Below are 26484 nucleotides of genomic sequence, written 5' to 3' on the forward strand. Positions count from 1 at the left end.
ATAAATATTTAATTCAAGAATTATTATGATTGAATAACATAATATGGTATTTATATATCTAGTGGCTAGTACAACATATATAGAATGAGTTGCTAATTTGCATAAGCTCATCAGAGAGAGAGAGAGCCTTACCTTACCTTATTGCCTTATTCTATGTTCGGGTTCCCCCAGGTCCCTCAGTGTGAGGCACCTCGTATATCCACCAGAAAGTTGCTTATGCATCTTCCGGTGTGTTTTGCATCTTCCAGTCTTGGATGGTCTGGGATGCATCTTAGGTGTTTATCGAGCTTATTCTTAGACATATCTACGCTCACTCCTGATGTTTCTTAAATGAGCTGGCAGGGCATTAAATAGTCGCTGCATTATCGATGCTGGTGCGTAGTGTGCCTTCCTTAGTTTTCCTGGTATAGAGAGAGAGAGAGAGAGAGAGAGAGAGAGAGCTTTGTTGACAACTGTGAAAATCCCCACAATATCACGCCCATTACTTTATGTCTCCTAATGACAATGATTTTTCATCATCAAATCAGTTTCACTAAGGATTTATTTTTCCTTCTCTTAAAACATTTTACATTTTGTTTTCCGAAAATTTATAATTTTTTCTTCTATTTCGCGTTTTTATCCCTTTTATATAATTCCCATCATTATAAGTATGATTTATAGTCCTACTCTATATTTTCGCTGCATTTGCTTCAGTCAAATTATCTTAGATATATTTACCATTGGGCGGTTTTTGATTTTGTAATTTTAGTAATTCTATTGATAATGATAATTTCAAAAACAGTATTAATTTGGAAATTTTTTTATTATAATGATAATTTTAAAAGCCATGATAATTTCAATAACTTTGATAATAATATTAATCTTAATAGTTTTAATAATTATAATGATTTTAAAAACAATAATAATTTGGATAATTTTAATAATGATGATTTTAATCATTTTAATAATAATGATAATTTTAATGATTTTAATGATAATGATATGATTTCCACAATTTTATTGCTAATAATAATTTCAATAATTCTATTAACAATGATCATTTTAATCATTTTAATAATAACGATAATAATGATTACAATAATAGTGATAATTTTGATAATTTCTAGTCTTTCCCTCTATTTCCAATGCATCTCTTCCAGTCAAAGTATCTCAGATATATTTATCATTGGACGGGTTTATTTTTTTTTTTCATTTCATAATTATAACTTTCCATTCTCTTTGATGCAGAGCAATTTTCCGCCCACAACGTGAGTCCGCCCACTCGTCCCATGGAAATTTAATTTTCCCCCCTCTTAAGTAGGCGTGACTGCTTCTCGTCCCATTGTCTGTTGGTCACGGTCTTTTGAATCTTTAATTTATAAGTTCCTGTTCTCGATTTTTTTAAACTATTTCTTTTTCTAATTATTTCACTTTGATAGAGTGATTTTTCGTTATATATTCTTTGTTGGCTTTTGAAATATTCAGTATTTTTTTTTTCTTTTTTTTTATCATTTCACTCTGATAGAGTGACTTTTCGTTATATATTCTTTTTTGAATTTGGAAATATACAGTAATTTTTTACTATTTCTTTTTTTATCATTTCACTCTCATAGAGTGATTTTTCGTTATATATTCTTTGTTGGCTTTGGAAATATTCAGTATTTTTTTTTTTTATCATTTTACTGATAGAGAGATTTTTCGTTATTTATTCCTTGTTGGCTTTGGAAATATACAGTATTTTTTTTTTACTATTTCCTTTTTTATTATCATTTCACTCTGATAGAGGGATTTTTCGTTATATATTCTTTGTTGGCTTTAGAAATATACAGTAATTTTTTTATTATTTCTTTTTTTATTATCATTTCACTCTGATAGAGTGATTTTTCGTTATATATTCTATGTTGGCTTTGGAAATATTCAGTAATTTTTTACTATTTCCTTTTTTTTTTATTATTTCACTCTGATAGAGTGATTTTTCGTTATATATTCTTTTTTTAATTTGGAAATATACAGTAATTTTTTACTTTTTTTATCATTTCACTCTGATAGAGTGACTTCCTGTTATATATTCCTTGTTGGCTTTGGAAATATTCAGTAATTTTTTACTATTTCTTTTTTTTATCATTTCACTCTGATAGAGTGATTTTTCGTTATATATTCCTTGTTGGCTTTGAATATATTCAGTGATTTTTTAGTTTTTTTTTTATCATTTCACTCTGATAGAGTGACTTTCTATTATATATTCCTTGTTGGCTTTGGAAATATACAGTAAATTTTTTACTATTTCTCTTTTCATCATTTCACTCTGATAGGGTGATTTTCTGTTATATATTCCTTGTTGGCTTTGGAAATATTCAGTAAATTTTTACTATTTCTTTTTTTTTATCATTTCACTCTGATAGAGTGACTTTGTTATATATTCCTTGTTAGCTTTGGAAATATTCAGTGATATTTTACTTTTTTTTTATCATTTCACTCTGATAGAGTGATTTTTCGTTATATATTCCTTGTTGGCTTTGGAAATATTCAGTAATTTCTTAGCTTTTTTTTTTATAATTTCACTCTAATAGAGTGACTTTTCCTTGTTGGCTTTGGAAATATACAGTAAATTGTTTACTATTTCTCTTTTCATCATTTCACTCTGATAGGGTGACTTTCTGTTATATATTCCTTGTTGGCTTTGGAAATATTCAGTAAATTTTTACTATTTCTTTCTTTTTATCATTTCACTCTGATAGAGTGACTGGAAATATTCAGTAATTTTTTCCTATTTCTTTTTTCTTTATCATTTCACTCTGATAGGGTGACTTTCTGTTATATATTCCTTGTTGGCTTTGGAAATATTCAGTAAATTGTTGTTTAAAGTTCATTTGAGAAGGATATTATGCACTTATTGTATCTTGTTTCTCTTCCTCTTGTTTTAGTTTTTTTGAAGTTTTTACAGTTATATATGGAATATTTGTTTTAATTTTGTTACTGCTCTTAAAACATTTCATTTTAATTGTTCATTACTTCTCTTGTTTTATTTATTTCCATAATTTTTCCTCAAAAGACTCTTTTTTTTTTTTTTTTTTTTTTTTTGGAGCCCTTGGGCTTATAGCATTCTTCTTTTCCAAATAAGTTTGTAGCTTAGCTAATAATAATAATAATTATGTTTATAGAAATCAATGCAATTTTTTATTTATGTACCTATGTAATGATATTCATGACGCCATTCTACTTTTTTTAAAAAAGGTTAACTATCTCATGATATCTTTCAGGGCTCCGTACCGATCATAAGCAACGAGAAGTGTAAGGACATGTTCAAGAAGGCAGGCAGAGTAGAGAGCATACCGGACATCTTCCTATGCGCTGGATATGAAAACGGAGGCATTGATTCTTGTCAGGTAAGTTATGAGAGAGAGAGAGAGAGAGAGAGAGAGAGAGAGAGAGAGAGAGAGAGAGAGAGAGAGAGAGAGAGAGAGGGGGGGGGGGGGAGTGTGTGTGTGTGTGTGTGTAGTAAACAATTTATCCTGGTTAGTAAGGTCTACCTTGTCAAGGCTCTCCCGTTTTCTGTGTTACGATAACATTTGATGGGGAACTCATCTGTCATGGCTTTTCTTCTATTCATTCCTCTCATTCCAGACAAAGAGAGAGAGAGAGAGAGAGAGAGAGAGAGAGAGAGAGAGAGAGGAGAGAGAGAGAGAGAGAGAGAGAGAGGGCTTCTGTCTCTGTGTTTGTTTAAAAAAACCTAAACAAATGTTTTTTTGATTTCTCTTCGCAAACTCCGCAACGCTTTTATTCCCATATCATGAAAGCGTAGAAATTACCTTACCATTGCAATTGTCTACACACACATGCGCACGTACAAACATAAACACGCACGCAAACAAGCGTACAAATATGAACACATTTATTTTAATGTTACTGCTCTTCAGATATTTTATTTGTCCTTGCTTCCTCTCCTCACTGGGCTATTTTCCATGTTGGGGCCCATAGGCTTATAGCATCCTGTTTTTTTCAACTAGGGTTATAGCTTAGCAAGTTAATAAATGATAATAGTAATAATATATTGATATGCAAACACTAGGAACCTATGGTTGCTAGACGGTGAACAAATTTTAAACATATTTAAGCAGATTCCCCAACATTTCATTTTTATTAATGCAAAAGGACAGTACATAAAGCCGGCTTGAATTTCAACATAGATTAAAGGTCTATGGAGCCAGGTTGGCCTTTTTCGGCCCATAAAACTCAAAATATGGCCTTTTTTTCGTGCTAGATGCCTTTTTTTTGGTCTTTTTTTTTTAAATTGGTTAGGCTTAAATGCTGTATTTTCGGTCTTTTTCTACTATTAGGTTGGCCTTTTAAAGCTGCAGTTGATCAGACTTTTTCTCATTTGGAAAACCTGGCAACCCGGGTGGAACAGTAGAAACTACATCCCCACCCCCCCTCTTGTCGTGCGCTCCCCCTGACCGAAAAGCCAACCTCACCCCCCCCCCCTCCTTGTTTACATTAGGGAAAGTAACAACTCACACCATTCGCTATATCCTAATCTCCATCTGTTTGAATTTTCGCTAAGTGTGTCTGTATGATGGCGTTACAATTATTAAGGTTTGCGTTGAAGAGGAGCCCAACTCTAAATGAAAGGGACGTGATCCCCTTCTTTTTTTTCTATAATATCGGATTTTTGTTATGTATACGTATATGGCTATTATTCTATTAATCAATTGAAATAAGAGTAATATAACCTAATTCTTTAAATCCTATTTTTTTTCTACATCATAGCTTTATGGAATAATAATAATAATAATAATGATAATAATAATAATAATAATAATAATAATAATAATAATTATTATTATTATTATTATTATTATTATTATTATTATTATTATTATTATTAATATAACATTAAAAACAGTAATAACGTCAACGATTACAGTAGGCATGATTATTAACCTTATCATTCTCTTTATTAACAAAGTTATCATCATTACTACTATTACTGCTACTTGTAGTAGTAGTAGTAGTAGTAGTAGTAGTAGTAGTAGTAGTAGTAATAGTAGCAGTATAGCCATTACTATTATTACTAGTGATAGTAACTTTGCTATTAAAAACAATTTTCAAAACTTAGAATTCATTATACAAAAAAAGCTTCCTCAGAGAATAGTAAAATAATAAAATAGTAAAAAAATAAAAGAAAAAAATCCATGGTAACTGTAATGATGGTTATAAACATAATGATAATAATGATAACAACCACGATAACAAATATCAATTATTATGTTTGTATTAATAAGGACGCTTTTGAGGTAAGACAATGTTAAACATCTTGTTCTATGAATTTTAGATTTATTAAGAGTGATGTATCGAAATTGTCCAATACCTTACTGACATTATCAACAGTTATCACAAACTAGAATAATAATAATAATAATAATAATAATAATAATAATAATAATAATAATAATAATAATAATAATAATAATAATAATAATCAAAATTATAATTTTTTATTAAAATTATTATTTTTTATCAAAATTATTATTATTACCATTATTGAAATTATTACTGTTTTTGAAATTATTAGAATTATTAATAAAAATAACTAAAATTATTAGTAAAAATTATTAGAATTCTTGATTAAAATTATTACGATTATTAATCAAAATCATAAAATTATTAATTAAAATTATTGAAATTAGCATTATTAAAATTACAAAAAGTATTAAGTAAAATGATTGAAATTAGTATTATTGAAATTACCAAAATAATTAATTAAAATAATGGAAATTAGTATTATTAAAATTACCAAAATTATTAATTAAAATTATTAAGACTATTAATTAAAATTATCAAAAATTATCAATTGAAATTATTGAAATTAGTATTATCAAAATTATTACTATTGTTAGAATTATCAAAATTATTATTAACATTACACTACAATTAAGATGTTCTTCAATACCCGCCGTACTCTTTTGAAGAAGGAAATTACGAACTTGACTTTCAAACGACGACCGCAAAAATGCAGACGCAAAAATTTTCGCACCAAATTCTTCCTTTCTCCCTCTCCAAATACTTCCGGGTAAGAGGCGTTAAAAACAGGAAGACTTTCGCTCTAAGCTTTCTAGAACACCTGGAAATGCTTCTTTTTATGTAAATTGAAAAAAGAGAACACACCCTTTTATTGTGGCGGTAAACCACTTGGCCTCCATAAACCTTCCTAATTTCTGCTTTACACGTCTCCGCCATTTGCTTTTTCTTACATTGGTCGCACCTCATTAGTACTTCCAGAAATTTTCTCTAGTTTCTCCGTGACGCCATGTTGCATGATCGAGATGTTCCACTGCAGCGCTGTAATGTTGCAGAGCCATTGTGATATGAAATAAGGTTATTAACCATTCGATAAACTTAGAAATAGAAATCTTCGGACAGGGGTACGAGTCCCGCTCAGACTCGAAGGTTTCTTATAGTGTCTGCAACCTCACTATCCTTGTGAGCCATTGCCTGGCCCTTCCTGGTCCTAGCTTGTTTGGAGAGGGCTCTTGGGCGCTGATCATATGTTTATATGGTTTTTCTCTAGGGCATTGTCACTGTTCCTTGCCTCTGCCATTCATGAGTGGCCACTAAAACCGTTAAAGAACCAAAATCGAAACGAAAGATGGGATCTTTCTCCTGAGAGAAAACATGATTCTTTATCTCACTTATGAACATTCCATTCTGGGCTTATGTTGGAAAGAAATGGACAACTTTAGAGAACTATGAAATGGTCTCCTTTCTAAGGGTCCATCCTATGCTCCACAAACAGCTTCCTGGCCACGTGAACCAGGGTTTAAACTTTTAAGGTAATTACCTTAGTTTGAGGTAATTTTCATGGTTTCAAGGTAATTCTATGGTAATCTCGGTTTTACTAGCTTAAAATTTAAGGAAATTGGAATTTTTTTTTAGGTAATCTAAGGTAAAAAGCAGCAGGATTCAAGGTAATAGCCACATGTCACATACTCGAGTTTAACCCCCTGACGTGAACCACTTCATCATCTACGGAATGCTCCATACGGCAAGACTCCGTGCCAAATTACCCAAGCTTGTTCTCTCTACTCGCACACATAGCCACAAAGCGCACACAGATTTTAAATGTGCCAGTGAAAAAATAGCTTTCCACATTACGAAGGGGGATATTTTTCAAATAAAATACTTCCTGGTTATATCCAATTATGATCATAACCCTGTTTTTTTCTTTTAATTTTAAAGCATAATAATGCCATAAATCGAATGAAATTTCCAGAAAAAGTATAAGATAAAAATAAAACCAGAAGAAAGGGTTAAGAATAATTGATTAATTATGCAGGTATTATTATTATTATTATTATTATTATTATTATTATTATTATTATTATTATTATTATTATTATTATTATTATTATTAATATATCTAATTGGACACAATACCAAAATAAGCTACACTCAAAATGCTATCTGCAATTTTTTCGATCAAAATGTAAACTTTCCTCCTCTAAACAAGAGGACAAAATCTCTTATCAAGATGAAAGTTTACTATTGAGGTCTACTATCGCAACAACCGCTGATTTCATCATTGGCGGAAGTTTGTTCCATCATTTTGAACCAAATCGGTAGCAGACATTACTTCATATCTGCATTCTAATCGAAAACGAGATGAAATACACGTTTTCTTGCCAACGAACTGAAACGGGTTTCAGGTATGAAGGCAATACTAGTGGATAATATATTTTTTTTTTCGGTGTTTGTGTTAAAGCCACTCACCACGTGAATTGCGTTTAGGTTGGTCAATGATCTTCAACGAATCCTGTAATTTCAAACTCTCTAACCTGATTTCTTTCTGTTTTATTTATTTTTTTTTTTTCATTTTTTTTTTTTTTTTTTGAGCAATTCGATTTCACACGATGTCTCGTTTTCTGTGAGAGAAAACTGCAATTTTACCCTCGGTTTGACTTTTTTTTTTCAAAATACAAAAAAGAAGAGAAAAAATATTCTCGATCCCATTTCCCTTGAGCTAAAACACCATGTATTGACGTCACTTTTTTTCTTTTTTTTTAAATTCGTTTTTGATACTCCATGATACTCCAGGCAAGTTCCCTTTTAGGGAAAATACTATAGATATGAAATTTCTTAAAATACCATATCGAGATTTTGGGCGTACACAAACAAACAATGCGACAGACGCAAGGACGCACACACAACACTTTCCATTGCCGCTCTACGCCCTATTTCACACGAAACCAACAGAAAGACTAATGGTTGCGTTTTATTTCTCTTAATACTTTGTTTTATTTACCTCTTTATATTTTGCTCTATTTACCTCTTGATATCTAGTTTTATTTACCTCTTAATATTTAGTTTAATTTACCTGTTTATATTTTGTTTTATTCACCTCTTAATATTTAGTTTTATTTACCTCTTAATATTTTTTTTTTTATTTACCTCTTGATATTTTGTTTTATTTACCTCTTAATATTTAGTTTAATTTACCTGTTTATATTTTGTTTTATTCACCTCTTAATATTTTGTTTTATTTACCTCTTATTATTTTTCTTTATTTACCTCTTAATATTCTCTTTTATTTACTTTTAATATTTTCTTTTATTTACCTCTTAATATTTTTTTATTTACCTCTTAATATTTTGTTTTATTTACCTCTTAATATTTTTTATTTACCTCTTAATATTTTGTTTTATTTACCTCTTAATATTTTTTTATTTATCTCTTAATATTTTTTTTTCAACCATTTTGTTTATTTATCCCTCTTGATTTTTATTGCAGCTGATATTTTGATGTCCATTTATTTCCAATAAATATTTAGGTGATTTAATGGGGAACTTTATATCTTATTTCCCTTCCTTTCGTTTTGTTAAATTTTTTATAGTTTATATAGGAAATATTTATTTTAATGTTACTGCTCTTAGAATATTCTATTTTTACTTGTTTTCTTTCCTCACTTGGCTATTTTCCCTTTTTTGGCCCCTGGGCTTATAGCAACGTGATTCCCTAACTAGGGTTGTAGCTTTGCAAGTAATAATAATAATAATAATAATAATAATAATAATAATAATAATAATAATAATAATATTTAGGTAACTTAATGGGAACTTTATTTCTAATAAATATTTAGATAATTTAATGGGGAAATTTATTTCTAATGAATATTTAGATAACTTAATGGAAAATTCTATCTTTAATAAATATTTGGATAACTTAATGGGAAATTTTATCTTTAATAAATATCTAGATAACTTAATGAGGGACTTCATCTCTAATAAATATTTAGATAACTTAATGGGGAACTTTATTTCTAATAAATATTTAAATAACTTAATGGGAAACTTTATCTCTAATAAATATTTAGCTAACTTAGTGGGGAACTTTATTTCTAATAAATATTTAGATAACTTAATGGGAAACTTTATTTCTAATAAATATTTAGATAACTTAATGGGAACTTTATTTCTAATAAATATTTAGATAATTTAACGGGGGAGCTTTATTTTTAATAAATATGTAAATAACTTAATGGGGAACATTATCTCTAAAAAATCTTTAGATACCTCAATTGGGAAATTTATTTCTAATAAATATTTAAATAACTTAATGGGGAACTGAATGTCAGAAAATGTGTGATTTTATTCATTTAGACTATTTTGTCTTTGCTTTCTTATCTTTTGTGATTGAGTTAAGATTTTACATGCAAAATTTAAGTCTTCAGTAGCTTATTGTTCAAATTCATTTGAACTATTAAATTTTCTAATAATTAGTGTTATGGTGTGAACAGAAAGTCTTCAATAGCCTGTTGTTCAAATTAATAAACTATTAAAGCAAAAATATCTAATAATTAGTCTTATGGTGTGAAAAGAAAGTCTTCAATAGCCTGTTGTTCAAATTAATAAACTATTAAAGCAAAAATATCTAATAATTAGTGCTATGCTGTTAAAAAAAAGTCTTCAATAGCCTATTGTTCAAATTAAATAAACTATTAAAGCAAAAATATCTAATAACTAGTGTTATGGTGTGAAAAGAAAGTCTTCAATAGCCTATTGTTCAAATTAATAAACTATTAAAGCAAAAATATCTAATAACTAGTGTTATGGTGTGAAAAGAAAGTCTTCAATAGCCTATTGTTCAAATTAATTAAACTCATAAAGCAAAAATATCTAATAATTAGTCTTATGGTGTGAAAAGAAATCAATCCGTGTCAAAATATTTCTAATAGATTTTTCATATGACGTAACTTGCGGTGTGAACCAACCCATTCGCGCATCATTGCAGATCGCTGTAATCAAACTCACATTGGTAACATTAAGTAATACAGGATTAGCATCATTGACTCTCTGATCCATTATTCTCCGCTGTGAAATTTGACGATTTATTAGTCCTTTGTTATTATTTGACTCAATTGCATCGCCCACTTTTCCTTTCTTTTCGGTTTCGTAATCACATTTCAACATCAGATAACAGGACGTGTTATTTCTTTTTCAATTTTTTTTTTTTTTTTTTTTTTTTTTTCTTTTTTTTTTAGCATCGCAAGAACTATGGTTATTCCGTCGATTGGGATTCATTATATTGAATCAGTAGAACTTCAAAAATTCAAAGTTGCAGCAAATGTTTTTATGTTGAATAGGCTGACATAAGTCTTTTTATAGTTATATATGAATTATCTGTTTTAATAATGTTTTTTTTTTAAATATTTCATTTTAATTTTTCATTACTTCTTATATCGTTTATTTATTTCCTTGTTTCCTTTCCTCACTGGGCTATTTTTCCCTGTTGGAGCCCCTGGGCGTATAGCATCTAGTTTTTCCAACTAGGGTTGTGGCTTGGCTAGTAATGATAATAATAATAAGTATATGAGACGTTGAGGAAAATATTCAGTCTTTATCCTTCGTAATACACTTAGTGTATCTTTATACTTTCAGTGATTATCATGATAATAGTAGGAATAAGGATTCTGATAAGAATAGTAGTACTATTAGTAATAGTAATGATAACGACAGCAACAACAACAACAACAACAACAACAATAATAATGATAATAATAATAATAATAATAATAATAATAATAATATTGTTGTTGTTATTGATGTTGTTGCTGTTATTATTATTATTATTATTATTATTATTATTATTATTATTGATAAGCATGACATCCCACATCCCAACTTGTTACTCTCGTGATTACTTACCGTAGTCTTCTTCCCCTTCACTTTCAAACCCTCGTATAATAGACACAAACAAACAGGGCGGACCTTCAGCGGACCGCCTATTAGAAAGCCCCTACATATCCACTCCTCTGCATTACTTTTTTTTTCTTTTTTTTTTTTTTTTTAGCAGATTGAATCTTAATTAGTCCAGAGAAACAATCTGCTGAGCCAATCATGATTTTCCGTTTTCCCTCAACACGTGAGGTACAGATGTTATAGCGGACAGGTGCAATATTTAGTCAGTTACTATAGACAATTCTTTTTAGTGAGGCAGATTTGCACCGACTCGCTCGGGTGCCCTTTTAGCTCGGAAAGGTTTCCTGATCGCTGATTGGTTGGACAAGATAATTCTAAGCAATCAGATAGCAGGCGACTGATGGAAGTATTTAAAACAGTAAAATGGACGTTTCTAGAACAGCTTTCCTACTTTCTTTCATTCTTACTTTATGTAGGACTTTTCAAATAGTAATGAAGGTCCCCTACCCTCTCTCTCTCTCTCTCTCTCTCTCTCTCTCTCTCTCTCTCTCTCTCTCTCTCTCTCTCTCTCACACACACACACACACACACACACACACACACACATACACAAGCAGTGATTAGATAACAAGTCACATGAGAAAACCTCGTGTTTTTGCTAGACCAATACACTTGTTCTCTCTCTCTCTCTCTCTCTCTCTCTCTCTCTCTCTCTCTCTCTCTCTCTCTCTCTCTCTCTCTCACATACAAATATGCATTATATAATTAGAAAACAAGTCACATGAGAAAACTTTGTGTTTTTGCTAGACCAATACACTTGTTCTCTCTCTCTCTCTCTCTCTCTCTCTCTCTCTCTCTCTCTCTCTCTCTCTCTCTCTCTCTCTCTATTGTTACTGCTTAGAAGAAATGTAAATAAGGGTTAAACTAGCGTCACGGCTGCCTGCCTTGCTCCATTTGCTTGTCCAAGCAAATCCGCCACGAAGTCATTATTGATTCTTTCGTCCAGCTGATAAGACAGAGAGACTGCTTCTCATACTTTGCTCTTCTCTTCGAGATACAGTCTTGCTTGGCATTTATATTGTACATTTCACGTTTTCCACTTTTGTTCTTTGATTTGCTCATTTTCCAAATACTAGCTTTATTTACAAATTTTTTATGAAAAGTTTTCACTTTACGGTGTTCTATACTGAGGCATTTCATAATTTCGTGTATTTATGTATATGTAGATGCATAGTGTATTTATATATATACGTGTGTGTGTGTATTTACACGTAGATACACACACATATACTGAATAATAATAATAATAATAAATGCTCTCCCAAATAGTTTCAAACATAATACAAATTTTAGTCCAAACAGAGGACAAATCCATAACAATTTGCTTATCAAGATGAAAACCTACGCGATAACCCCCCCCCCCCCCCCCCCCCCCCCCGCGCCCATCCATTGATCTCCCCAGGCGATCTTTGAATTTCTGGAACGAACAACAGCAGGAGTAACAGCTGGAGAGGTTACTCCTTTCCAGTGTCAGTCCAGCTGCGGGCAAAAAAAGGCACAGCAGATCGCTGTTCTCATCCTCCAGGGAATTGAAGAATTCCATTTAGGGAAACATATTTCATGTCGCTAATTACATATTTCAGTTTGGAATATCTCTGTGAATAGTAATAATTTTTCTCTGATCATTTAGATATGGTTGGAACACCAATGTGGAGTTTTATTGATTTTCAACATTTTTTTTTATTTTTTATTTTCTTTTTTATATTTTTCGTAAAAACGATATCAAGATACATTATCTATTTGTCCTCGATTTTCCGATTAGAAACTGTTCTCTTTCACCAATCTTTATCTAAATTTAACATTAAAGACACAAGTAATTATTAACTTTGATTAAGTTGATTACATATAAGATTCAGGTTTTTATTGTATTTCAACTATTTTCATCATCATCATCTCCTCCTACGCCTATTGACGCAAAGGGCCTCAGTTAGATTTCGCCAGTATTTTACGGAAGATTTATTGACATTTGACCATTCAATCCATTTTTGAAAGAAAAATTACTCAATGATACACTAAGAAATAATTCCAAAGCATAAGTTACGGAGTGGTGGTTTGTAAAGGCTCATGATGATTATATTTGAGCTCATACCTCCATTGTTAAGTATTCGAATGGATTTATTTTATCGAGATTATATTGCAATTTTTTGTATTTACTGTAATTCTATAGCAGCAATACCTCTCTCTCTCTCTCTCTCTCTCTCTCTCTCTCTCTCTCTCTCTCTCTCTCTCTCTCTCTCTCTCTCTCTCTCTCTCTCTCTCCACACACACACACATAAATACACATTTATACATATATGTATACTTACACACATACACACATGCATACACATGTATATATATATATTTATATATATATATATATATATATATATATATATATATATATATATATATATTGCGTGTGCTTGTATGTTTGTATATGTGAATATACATTCACACGCGCTATATATATATATATATATATATATATATATATATATATATATATATATATATATATAGATAGATAGATAGATAGATAGATAGATAGATATATACATATTTATATACTGTATATATACCTTTAGACTGGCTTAAGGCATACAGGATGGCAGTCACAAGTATATCAATCTTTAACTAATGAAAAAAGAAACTTTCCACCGACTCCTTACTATTATACAATTACGAAAGATGTTGACCTTTTTAGAGTACACTGGACAGTGCTTAGGCAAAAAAATCTTGAGGAACATTTTTTTTCTAATCAGTTCTTCAGAAGAATATATTATATCATTAATTAGTGTTTTATGAGAATTCGCTTGCGATTTATTATTGATTTAGCATTTTAATAATACACTGTTAGAAAAAAAAAAACCGTAATTTTAATCGGAAATTCTCTGTAAAAAATATACTGTTTTCAATCGTATTTCATTAAAATACAAGCGACCGTAATTTTACCTTACTTTGTTATTATTATTTACGGGTTGGTGACTGTAATATCATCCCTTTACGTTAATATATCCGTTTTTAAAACGGTCAAATCCTAGTATTAAGGTTGCTAGACATTTACCGTTTTTTTTCATGCAAATTTTATAACAGTGTACATCCAATAATCTGGCATTCCAATATAATATTTACGGCTGAAATCAAATACGAAATTTAGAGACCGATTGAAAATGAAAACGGCTCTCATGAAAAGGGAATGAGAAAAGAGACGGGCAATAGTATTAAGATGACCGTTATTCCGGAAGCGTTCCGGAAGAAAACGGGAAGTGGACATCACCGGAACCTTTCCAGCGACGAAATCTCACTTTCCGACGCGGTTCTGCTGGCATCCGCTGGACATTTGTCTACCTGAATGAACCCTGCAAATAGTATTTTGCCTTCTTTAAAGTGTGTTATTCGCTAGGGTGCAAATTCATACAGTTAACTAAAATTCTGGGAAAAGTTACCCATGCATAGAGCTAGTGACGAGGAGCCCACGATGTCAATGGCCAATATTTTTGCAACGTCAGGTAATTTCTACTTCGTAATTCCCCGTTTATAAGAACAAGCAGTAATCAGTTCTCCATTGTCATTTTGAATGATTAAATCTTCTTTCAAAGGGTGAAAATACGTTTTAAGAGACGTGAATAAGTCCATCTTCTTTCCTTTTGTGTGTGCATGATTTTGTATGTAAGTGTATGAGAGAGATTTTGTTAATATGACTATGTATATCTCTCCGGGATGTTATATATATATATATATATATATATATATATATATATATATATATATATATATATATATATATATATATATATGTATGTATATATATATATATATGTATATATATATATATATATATATATATATATATATATATATATATATATATATATATTCATATATAATATATATATATATATATATATATATATATATATATATACATAAATTATATATTTAGTTGGATGTGTGTATGTGTATAAATGTATATGTATGTATATGTATGAATAAAATATTTGTATATAACACATGCAGTATATATATATATATATATATATATATATATATATATATATATATATATATATATATATATATTATCCTGCATTCTTGCACGTTCATTGCTCAAGCCATATCATTGAATACATTTAAATTTCATGAAACCATTGTTAAATTCAGAATTCTTTTTTCTAAATATTATAATAATTTTACATCTATTTCAGGGTGATTCTGGTGGTCCCCTCCAAGTCAAAGGCGCCGACGGGCGCTACTTCCTAGCGGGAATTATCTCCTGGGGAATCGGTTGCGCCGCCCCCAACCTTCCAGGCGTGTGCACAAGGATCTCGAGATTCGTGCCATGGATCCTGGAAACTGTTCTCTAAGTGGCGGCAATAAAAATCTCGCACGCTGCGAGATTGGTGGTGAAAAATCTCGCAAGCTGCGAGAAGTGTTTAGTCATGGGGCATTTGCTCGCGTCTTGACGAATTCGGGAACTCTTGATGCCTAAGTGTTCGCTGGACAAGTCTGCCCAATGTCTATAAAATTGCGTCTGCCTGAATTCAAGTCACGTGACGTAAGTTTGGTCTCAGTGAAAATGGTTCGTTGGTGATTGTGCTGGTGAAGAACAACCTCAGGACTTTGGGGAAAGAGTGAAAAGAAAAAAGTTGCCTGGACTATCATTTGATACAAAATGAAGGTGCTTTGTTTGTTTGTTCTCGTATTTGTTTTTCTTTTTCGGCTGCTGAGATGATATTTTGTTGATGGCGAGAATCAATTGTCGAATGACTTACCAAACAGCAAGACAGGATGTATATACTGTATATATATATATATATATATATATATATATATATATATATATATATATATATATATATATATATGTGTGTGTGTGTGTGTGTGTGTGTGTATATATATATATTTAGATATATATGTATGTACACATAACACACAGATGCAGTATATGTATGTAAATATATATATATTTATATATATATATATATATATATATATATATATATATATATACATATATATATATATATATATAAACGAGTGTTTGTTCACACACCTGTGCATATGAGATAAAATGATTCATTTGATGCATACAGATACCTGTCACCTCATTATATTTTCATGGATTAAGAGATTTGATAATATTCCCTCTTCCTCATTGCATACGAACTGCAATTTTTATCCATTCGGAGATTTCGTATTAAAACATTGTTACTTTTTAGTTGGTTCCATCTCATTCAAGATATATAGATAATCCGTCCATAAACAGTTAATTCATGTTATATGTCCCTTTAAAAGCATACTAAACCTTGCTGGTTTAAATGACATATGTGTTTTTATTACTTTGTTATGACTAAATATGATTGTTTCTATGTGTAGTTTCCATCATCTTTGCATAGTTCATGAAATTGTTTGTTATGCATATTTATTTCATTAAAATATAATTTATTTATTGATTGGGACACTATGAAGTAATATATATATTACTTAATTTATTTGTGCATAGCCTAAGAAAAGAGTTTTATTTTTATTTTATTTTTTTCACTGTGGAAAATGTCAAGCACACACGTTTGGAATAATGCGTTTTGGTATGTCTAAAAGAAGAATGCTTGAAATAATGTGTTACAGGGCTTAGGTTCAAAGTATATTGTGGCTATTCTCATGGTCTAGCCTTGACGACTCAGGCAAAAGCAAAATGATTAATATTGTTGAATAAATAGACTCCTTATGTTGTGTAACATACTGTATGAGAGCAATACACGTACATTACCAACAAATCTATTGTGATACAGTTTCAACAACCCTTTTAAGATTCCTTGACTTTTATTGTATAGTTTTCACTCTTGCTTATGTTTGTAATAATGTATTTTAATGTCGATATTTCCAGTACAAAATGTCGGCGATCTAGTGATTCCTTTTGTTGATATTCATTTCACTAAATATAGTATTTACTTTTTTGTTACTCTTAAAGCAGCTGTTCTCAATTTTATAAAAGTTTTAAAGAAGTTGACATCAAAGTCATGTGAGGAACAACATTATTCATCTTTTTTAACTTATTCAAAATTGAAATAGACAGCAAACGTTTCGAACGTATATATATCCATCTTCAGGTTCTCATTCACAGCTCTCCTGTCCAACAGAAAACGAAGTTGGACTTATGTATGAAACGTGTACGTATATTGGGATCATGAATTAAATTAAATCAAAAAGATGTTGAAGCAAATCTTTGCACTGCTGTTTCTCACTTGACTTCATTATCCCCATCAGATTATTATGCATCTGCTATTAGCTCATTTTCACTACAAGTTCACGTTGTGTCTGTAAATGTTTTTAGTGTTAGTTCAACCGCCACTGGTCATATATTATGGTAGTTCATTGAGCCGTAAGCACGATCTCTTATTTCTTTCTATTCTATTCATATTTTCTTTTCTGACAATTAATTTTAGGTTGAAATTATAATATTTTTTTTCTTAAACTAGCCTATGAACCCCTCATTTAGTTAATGTTCACTCTCTGATCTGACATATATGTAGATTGCAGATATCAAAATATGAAAAGTTCTTTGCACCAAATTACTGTATTTTTTACCACACAATGAAAGTTTCATATTTTTCAATCGACTGAATAGCTTGTAAGTTGTACTGTGCCATTTGCAATTTGACTGGCCTTCCACATTTACCTTACTTTGGAGGAAAAGAGAAGTCCAGATTATCACAAAAAAATAGCAAATCTAGTTTAAAAGGAACATTTAATTTCTTCATCCTATTTCATGCAATAATTGGGGTATCCTCATTGATGGTATAATAAATTTGATAAATCCTTCTGTCTTTTAAACAGGATGGGGTTGATACACATAATACAATACATAGATAATGATGTACAAGATTTGAAGGAGAATTAAACAGGTGGTAATTAAATGTTTCTATTAATCTGAGTAACTTTGGTTCTTATTGAGAAACTTGTTATGGAATACACATTCCATGAAAGTAAGTGGGAGAGAATTCTAAGCTATAGCTGTTGTTTTGACTTGTTACCTTATCACAATAGTTATTAAACAAGGTTTAACATTTCCAAAGAGTGGTTGTGTGTATATATATGTATATATATATATATATATATATATATATATATATATATATATATATATATATATATATATTTACATATATATGTATATATATGTATATATATATATATATATATATATATATTTATATATATACATGTATATATATATATGTATATATATATATATATATATATATATATATATATATATATATATATATATACTGTATATGTGTGTGTGTGTTTATACATGTTTCAAAGTTGAATCGTGTTATTATACTCACAAATGTGTGTGTGTATATATATATATATATATATATATATATATATATATATATATATATATGAAATGTATATATAAACTTATATACACATATACATTTATATATGTATATATATATGTATGTATATTTATATATATATATATATATATATATATATATGTATATATATGTATGTATATTTATATATATATATATATATATATATATATATAAATATATATACATATATAGACTTATATATACATATATATTTATGTACACACACACACACATATATATATATATATATATATATATATATATATTTATATATTTATATATATGTATGTGTGTGTATGTGTGTGTTATACATACACGTATATAAGTGTATACATGTATACATAATTTTTAAAAATCAAGCTAGTTTTAATTAAATGTATAGTAAAGAAATGTTTGATAGAATGACTGATTTCATGCACATAAAAAATTTGACAAACGTTTTAATAAAGATAGCCAATAGCTTGTAATATCATATATAATTACTAAAAGTTAAAGAAATAGTTACATGTGACTACGTGTACCAATATTGACTAGGAAGGCCAACATGCTGTAGCAATAACAAGCCAAATGAGTAGAACGTTCTATGTTATTTTGTAACTTTTGTAATATAAATAAAGTTTATATTTGAATTATTCCACTCGTTCTTTAATTCCTCTTAAAATGACAATTTCTGCATATTGTGTTTGGATTAAACTTTAGGGTTTATGAAGATTTTAACAAATGAAGACACCAGAAACTGAATGGCTATTAGCATTCAGAAGATTATTATATACATTAACATGGATCTCAACAACTTATGAATCTTATGTTACATCAAATACTTAGAAATTCCATTCAACAAACGAGTTGTCATTTCCAGTCTAGTGATAATCAATAGATCAAATATCATTCGTGAATGAAAGGTTTCTTCATTTTTGAAGACTGTTCATTCAGATGGATTCTCATTTTACAAATATTTTGGCATTATGAAAATTTAATCAAGCCAAATTATAGTAAAAGGTTTATCAGTCAATCACAAATATGGTGAGGTTAAGGTTATAATTACATTAAGGACGTTATATAGGCTGAAAAGCAGATATAAAAAAAAGTTTAACATAACTTGAACCATGAAAGAGTTATCGACGTTTGAATATTGTCCATTTTCAAACGCATTTCCCGCGTTTTGTTATTTCTTTAACAAAATGCGACAAACCTTTGCTATAGTGAAAGACTCATAATGTAAATGAATCTAACTCAGAAAGGTTTTGCTGAGCATTGTTAAGAATAATTAGTCTGATAGACAAAGGAAAACTTAATAAGAACTGTATAACTCCTCTTATGTTTGACGATTTATTCTTTGGCAGTGACAAATTACTTTCTTGAAATCTAACGGTTTAACTTGAGAAATTATATTTCCATACTGTAAACTAACATCTCATTAAAGAAAACAAATAAGTCTTATATGAGACGAAAATATCAACATGTGGAATGATCTTCCTAATCAGATAGTTGAATCAGTGGAACTTCAAAAGCTCAAAGTTGAGGCAAAAGTTTTTATGTTGAACAGGGTGACATAAGTCTTTTTTTTTTTTAGTTTACATATCAATTATCTGTTTTAATGTTGATAATGTTTTTTTAAATATTTCTTTTTAATTTTTCATTAATTCTAATATCGTTTATTTATTTCCTTGGTTCCTTTCCTCGCTGGACTATTTTTCCCTGTTGGAGCCCTTGGGCTTATAGCATCTTGCTTTTCCAACTAGGGTTTTAGCTTGGCTAGTAATAATAATAATAATAATAATAATAATAATAATAATAATAATAATAATAATAATAATAATAATAAACCTGTTGGAGCCCTTGGGCTTATAGCATCTTGCTTTTCCAACTAGGGTAGTAGCTTGGCTAATAATAATAATAATAATAATAATAATAATAATAATAATAATAATAATAATAATAATAATAATAATAATGTTGAAATAATCACCTCTCACACCGAGGTAGAAAGTAAAAGGTAAAAAAGTTATCTATAAAAAAGTCTAAAAATCATAATAATATTTATAATATTAATATTAATAATAATGTTGACAATAATAATAATTAAAACAATAATAATATTGAGTGTTTAATAATAATGTTAACAATAATAATAATTAAAACAATAATAATGTTGAAATCATCACCACTCAACACCGAGGTAGAAAGCAAAAGGTAAAAAAGTTACCTGGAAAAAAGAAGAAGAAAAAAAAAAGTCTAGAGAATTTCCAAGACGAGATCTTCAGATATCTGAGCCGTTAGCGAGGTTGCCCCCCAGATAGACACCCGGAGTCTCAGACGACTTCTGTCCCATCGCCACTCTCGGGAGACTGGAAGGCGTCCCTTTTCGCATCTGAAGGGCTTTGCTGGTCCCGATGGTAACAAGGGCCCCGACGACGAGCATCCCGATAGCCAAGCCAGCCATAGATCCTGAAGAAGGAAGAGCGTCAATAGGAACCTAAGTCAATCTAAATTTATCGATTTATTATTAATATTACTAGTATTATTGTTGTTGTTGTTGTTGTTTTTGTTATTGTCGTTGTTGTTATCATTTGCTAAGCTACAACCCTAGTTGGAAAAGAAGGATGCTATATGCCCTAAAGCCTCTAACATGGAAAATAGCCCAGTGAGTAAGGAAACAAGGAAAAACTAGATGAAAAGTTTAAGAACAATAATAACATTAAAATAAATCTTTCATTTATAAACTATAAAAACTTCAAAATAACAAGCGGAAGAGAAACAAGATAGAATAGTGTGTCCGAGTGTACCCTCAAGCAATAGTATATTCTATATAACTGATAAATGTAAGTTACCTTACATGATTCTACAATAATAGCTTTTATTCTCTTCTGCCGTAAAGCTGTCTTTTGAAAAATAGACCAAGCGAGTGATAGTCACGTTGTTATAGGTATATACCGCCTTTCCCTGTTTAAAGTCCTTGGCTGGGCATAGCGAAGCTTTCTCAGGCTTCATTGCCATTACTCTGTTCAATTGGGTGGTTGGTGTTAACCGGTGTACACGCAAGTTCGAGGTTCGCTTAGGGTAAGTAAAATACTGCGTTATGTTGTTTAAGTTATTCATACTTTGAAATCGTTTGGCGTTCGTTGGAGGTCTATTAAGAAAGTAAGAGTTGTTTGAAGTTAATGTTTTGATATAGTTTGGCGTTTATTGGAGGTCTATTATATAGTCGTTATATCTGTAAACTTGTTTCAAATGCCTGTCTTAACATCCCTACTCGTAAGTTATGCTGTATACTGAATGGTTTCTAATTGCCTATGTTATAAATTCCCTGTTTATTTGTACTTTCAGGAAGGAAAGTTCTGGGAACCCTTGATAACCTGCGAGTTGCAAGCATACAATCTGGATGGATATCTTAATTATGCTTCCCTACAGACCCACAGTTCGCCTAAGACGCTGGTAGCAACTCGGGATTCTGGTAAAAGTATTTTTCAGTCTGGACTAAAAGGTGAGCATTACTTTATAATTTTCATTCTTTTAATTCCACCCCAAGCAAGCCAGTCCTCCCCGATTGGGGGCGGCGCCCCCAATCTGTGGGAGGACGTTCCCTATAGCGCATGGTAGACCTTAAATTAAAGGTATACCGTGCGCTATAGGGAGGCTTGCTTGTAAACCCCTTAGTTTTAAGTTCGGTGAGTATTAAACTTTTTTTGTCCTTTTATTTAGGTTCTGCAGTTTACTTATTCTGGTCATATATTCAAATTAATTTTTCTAACTTATTTGGCTTTTATAATCCACAGCGCAATTTTGTTGATAATTTTATAAAGTGCTTGAGGTTTATGGAACTACTCTTTTTGGTACTTAATTGCTAATTTTATTTTACGTATTTGACATTAAGATATAGGTCCTTTATGTAGGGATGCCTAAAATTTTAAAAGCACCAACTCTAATAATTGACACTTTTCAGATTGGATGGTGCGACTTCAGGATAAGAGAACTTTGAGTAAATTCAATTAATCTACCTATGGCGGTTGAGTTTAAGATTAGTTGAAGATTACTGGAAATCCTGTCAAAATCTTCAATAAATCTTATAAGTTTGGATTGGGTTGAAGATTGTTACTGGAAATCCCATGATCTTCAATAAGTCTTTCAAGTTTGGATTGGGTTGAAGATTTTTACTGGAAATCCTGTGAAGATCTTCAATAAATCTTATAAGTTTGGATTGGGTTGGATATTGTTACTGGAAATCCTGTCAAGATCTTCAATAAATCTTAAAAGTTTGGATTGGGTTGAAGATTGTTACTGGAAATCCTGTCTTCAATAAATCTTCCAAGTTTGGATTGGGTTGAAGATTGTTATTAGAAATCCTTCTAAGATCTTCAATAAATCTTAAGTTTGGATTGGGTTGAAGATTGTTACTGGAAATCTGCCTTCAATAAATCTTCCAAGTTTGGATTGGGTTGAAGATTGTTATTAGAAATCCTGCTAAGATCTTCAATGAATCTTACAAGTTTGGATTGGGTTGAATATTGTTACTGGAAATCCTGTTAAGATCTTCAATAAATCTTAAGTTTGGATTGGGTTGAAGATTGTTACTGGAAATCCCGCTTAAGATCTTCAATAAATCTTACAAGTTTGGATTGGGTTAAAGATTGTTACTGGAAATCCTGTCTTCAATAAATCTTCCTAGTTTGGATTGGGTTGAAGATTGTTATTAGAAATCCTGCTAAGATCTTCAATAAATACAAGTTTGGATTGGGTTGAAGATTGTTACTGGAAATCCTGTTAAGATCTTCAATAAATCTTAAAAGTTTGGATTGGGTTGAAGATTGTTACTGGAAATCCCGCCTAAGATCTTCAATGAATCTTACAAGTTTGGATAAGTGTTCCATTGGAAGTTTTTGAAAATCTGGCTTGTACTGGATGGGTTGAAAGCTGATTGTTAGAAATTCTGTTAAGTAGGTCATTGGGAAGTTAAGAGTAAGAATTAACTTGCGTATTTTTACGGTGGCATTCCTATATATGAGATTTAAATTTATGCCATCGATTTTGATAAAACTTAATACTGAAAATTTGGCAAGATTTTAGATATTCTTGCAAGTGCCCCTGGCAAATCATTGAAGGAAATTTACATATTGCATGTTTTGTAAATTGCTTTTTAATATGGTTTAAGAATTCTTCTGTAGATTGTAATCTTTTCGGTTCATATTTTATATTAAGGGAGTTTGAAGAACATATTTCTAATAAAGGATTGTCTTAAAATAAAATTTATCTTTACAATCACGTTGACCTATTTTCTTATCTTATATTTTTTTTTCATGAGTAGCCTACTGTCGCATCATGCTTTTATTTGATGAATACTTTAATGTACTTAACTTTACACTTTTGTGTGATTAATACTTTATTTTCATAGTTTGTATATTAAAACTTCCTTTGAAGAAATTAGGACCTTATGAAAGTTTCATTAATCGGGTCACAATGAGGTTTCCTTTATCACAAAGCAAAGTAGACTTAACTTTATAAAACTGGAGATTTGGTCTTTAACAAATAAAAGCTAAGTTGAATTTTTAACAAATTGACTTCAAACCTTGAAACATGAAAAAGAAAAAGTACCATTACATTGTTATCGTATACTGTATATACAGTGATAGCTTTAAGCTAGGTATTTCAGGTTAATATATTGAACGAATGTTCTTATTAAGGGAATTAATGTATCATCAACGTTGGCTGAAACCTGATTTTCAATCTTGTTATTTGAAAGGTGGGTTGGTAAACACTAGCAAAGATCAATTAAACTTTTTATTTAGCTTAATGTTTTGTCCGGGAAATTTCTCTTGAATCGGCATACGGGATGAATTTAGTGCTAGTCTAGGGATTGTATAGCCATAAAAAAAAAAGTGAAAACCACTTTAGAATATTAGGCAGAGATGTTGTAACTGCAGCTTCGCCTTTATTTTTACAAGGTTAAAATCTCTTGATAAAATTTCTAGGTCTTCGGGGTTTTATTTCAATACAATGAAACTTTTTTTCTTTTTTTTTTCTTAATATACTTAGTTTCTTTGTAATCCTGGGAAATAAAGTAAAACCGGTTAATAATCATGCTAGCCATTATGAAGTTTTGCTGTACTGAGATTTTTAAACCATTAAACAAAATGTTTGGTTGCATGATATTAAAGCCAATTTTAAGAATTTTTTTTTAATTTGGCATACAAAGATCTTGACTTTGGTAATGAATAATTTAAAAAAAAAAATTAAACACTTAAAAAGGTTGCTTTGAATTATTTTTTACGTAGGTTTATATAAAAAGGTGTTTGAGATACAGAACGTTGAGGTAAGAGTTCGTACCTGGGGAAAAAAAATAATTTCAAAGATAGTGTTTATGGGGCTAACAGCTGAAGTAGGTATGAAACGAACGATAGTTATATGGGCAGATACTTCTGGTGTTTATAAATTGTGACTTTACGTCATTTTGTCCTGAAAATCTAAAATGTTTTTTAGTAAATTATGAAAAGGAGGAGTTCCCTTTTTTGCTGCACAATGTAGTTCCTAGTAAAGACCATTCTATATTGCAAGGAACCAAACTTTATATTTACGATGACACATTAGCGGATACAGGGAGTTACGGTTGCGACTACCTTGCGTTGTTTTTTTTTTTAAACAGCTAAGCTCGGCATAGAGGTTGAAAAATATTTATTCCGCCAGTTATCTTCAGTTTCAGGATTTTAGTTATTTTGCTTCTTAAAAGTTTTCCTGCTATGGTCTTCTTGCTCAAAAGTTAAAAACACTGTGATTCAGCATTTAAAATTAAATTTGATAGCCCCGAGCATTAGTGATAAAAGCCATCTAATTATGAACTTTGATATTGTCAGAATGAACACTTTACCCCCTTCAATGGACGAGTGGTTCAAGTCTATGTATATATAAATACATATACATTGTATGCCAATACAAAAAAAACAAATCACGAGTTTTTTTGTAAGACATTATTTTTACTACACCTTAAAACGGTAAATCTCTCTTCTATAGCTACTAATTCCTAATAAAAAGCAATTTCCAAAGACACCTCTAACGCAGCAACGACAAAGCTCGATCGAGGAAGGTAGCATGTTTTTGAAGAGCCGAAGTATCATTACTCAATAGCTTAACGATTTGATAAGATAGCATTTAGAACAGTGGTTCTCAATCTTTTTCCCGTCATTTCCCCCCTGCACCCAGTGCAACCCTCCAGATTTCCCCCTTCATGTGTATGAGGGAAAGAGTAGTTAAAACACACTGTGACGACTTACTAATTTATTTTTTCATTATACTAATATACTGATAAACAAATAGTTACAGAGTGAAATGGATAGAGAGCGGTTAGTAACAACTAACCGCATAGCCATAGAGCTATGAGGTTAGTTGTTACTAACCGCTCTCTATTCATTTTACTCTGTAACTATTTATCAGTATATGGAGAGCGGCTAGTAGCAAAATAAAAGGACTTTTGTATATTCTTCTACTTCAAAATTGAGTTAGAGAGAAAGTTGAGGCTGCTGCTTGTGCACCAGTGTATCAATATCAGGGCTAGCTTTATCACCTGATACTATTTTTAGTTAGTAGGTAGTGTAATTATTTCGCCCCTGGTAGCTTCAAATTTCCCCCCAGGGGGAAATTTCCCCAGTTTGGGAACCATTGATTTAGAACATTAGAAACTGAACCTCAACGTTGACAGTGCAGACTTTCTTGGCAGATTTAACTAAAATATCAAGGTATGTTATAACTAAACAACTCTCCCAAATAACCTGTGAACTTTAACGTTCTATCCCGTTTATTCTCGAGACAAATTTGATTTGAAATATTAAAAGTCTCTTGTGGGTGACGGCATGAAAGTCGTGTTAGCGATATCATTAATAGCCCGTTGTTAAACA

At 30.4% G+C, this 26484-nt stretch overlaps 2 protein-coding genes and 1 long non-coding RNA gene across 4 annotated transcripts in view; 2 read left to right on the plus strand and 1 right to left on the minus strand.

Moving 5' to 3' along the window:
- Sb (Stubble) overlaps positions 1–15999 on the plus strand; it is a 98723-nt gene extending 82724 nt beyond the window's left edge. For both annotated transcript variants that reach the window (XM_068382741.1, XM_068382740.1), the window contains exons 7-8: positions 3240–3365; positions 15419–15999. In XM_068382741.1, the coding sequence (XP_068238842.1) occupies positions 3240–3365; positions 15419–15577 (285 nt within the window). In that variant the 3' untranslated portion in view covers positions 15578–15999. The remainder of the gene's footprint in view (positions 1–3239; positions 3366–15418) is intronic.
- Positions 16000–20814: 4815 nt separating this feature from the next.
- The window catches only part of LOC137650250 (uncharacterized), a 33616-nt gene continuing 27946 nt past the window's right edge, over positions 20815–26484 (minus strand). The window contains exon 16 of the mRNA XM_068383546.1: positions 20815–21049. Coding sequence (XP_068239647.1) covers positions 20862–21049 — 188 coding nt within the window. The 3' untranslated portion in view covers positions 20815–20861. The remainder of the gene's footprint in view (positions 21050–26484) is intronic.
- Positions 21600–24252, plus strand: LOC137650251 (uncharacterized). Its single transcript, XR_011045947.1, has 3 exons — positions 21600–21661; positions 21929–22085; positions 22545–24252. It is a non-coding gene; the product is annotated as an uncharacterized lncRNA (long non-coding RNA).

This window comes from Palaemon carinicauda, chromosome 11 (genome assembly GCF_036898095.1).
Source record: "Palaemon carinicauda isolate YSFRI2023 chromosome 11, ASM3689809v2, whole genome shotgun sequence".
NCBI lineage: Eukaryota > Metazoa > Arthropoda > Malacostraca > Decapoda > Palaemonidae > Palaemon > Palaemon carinicauda.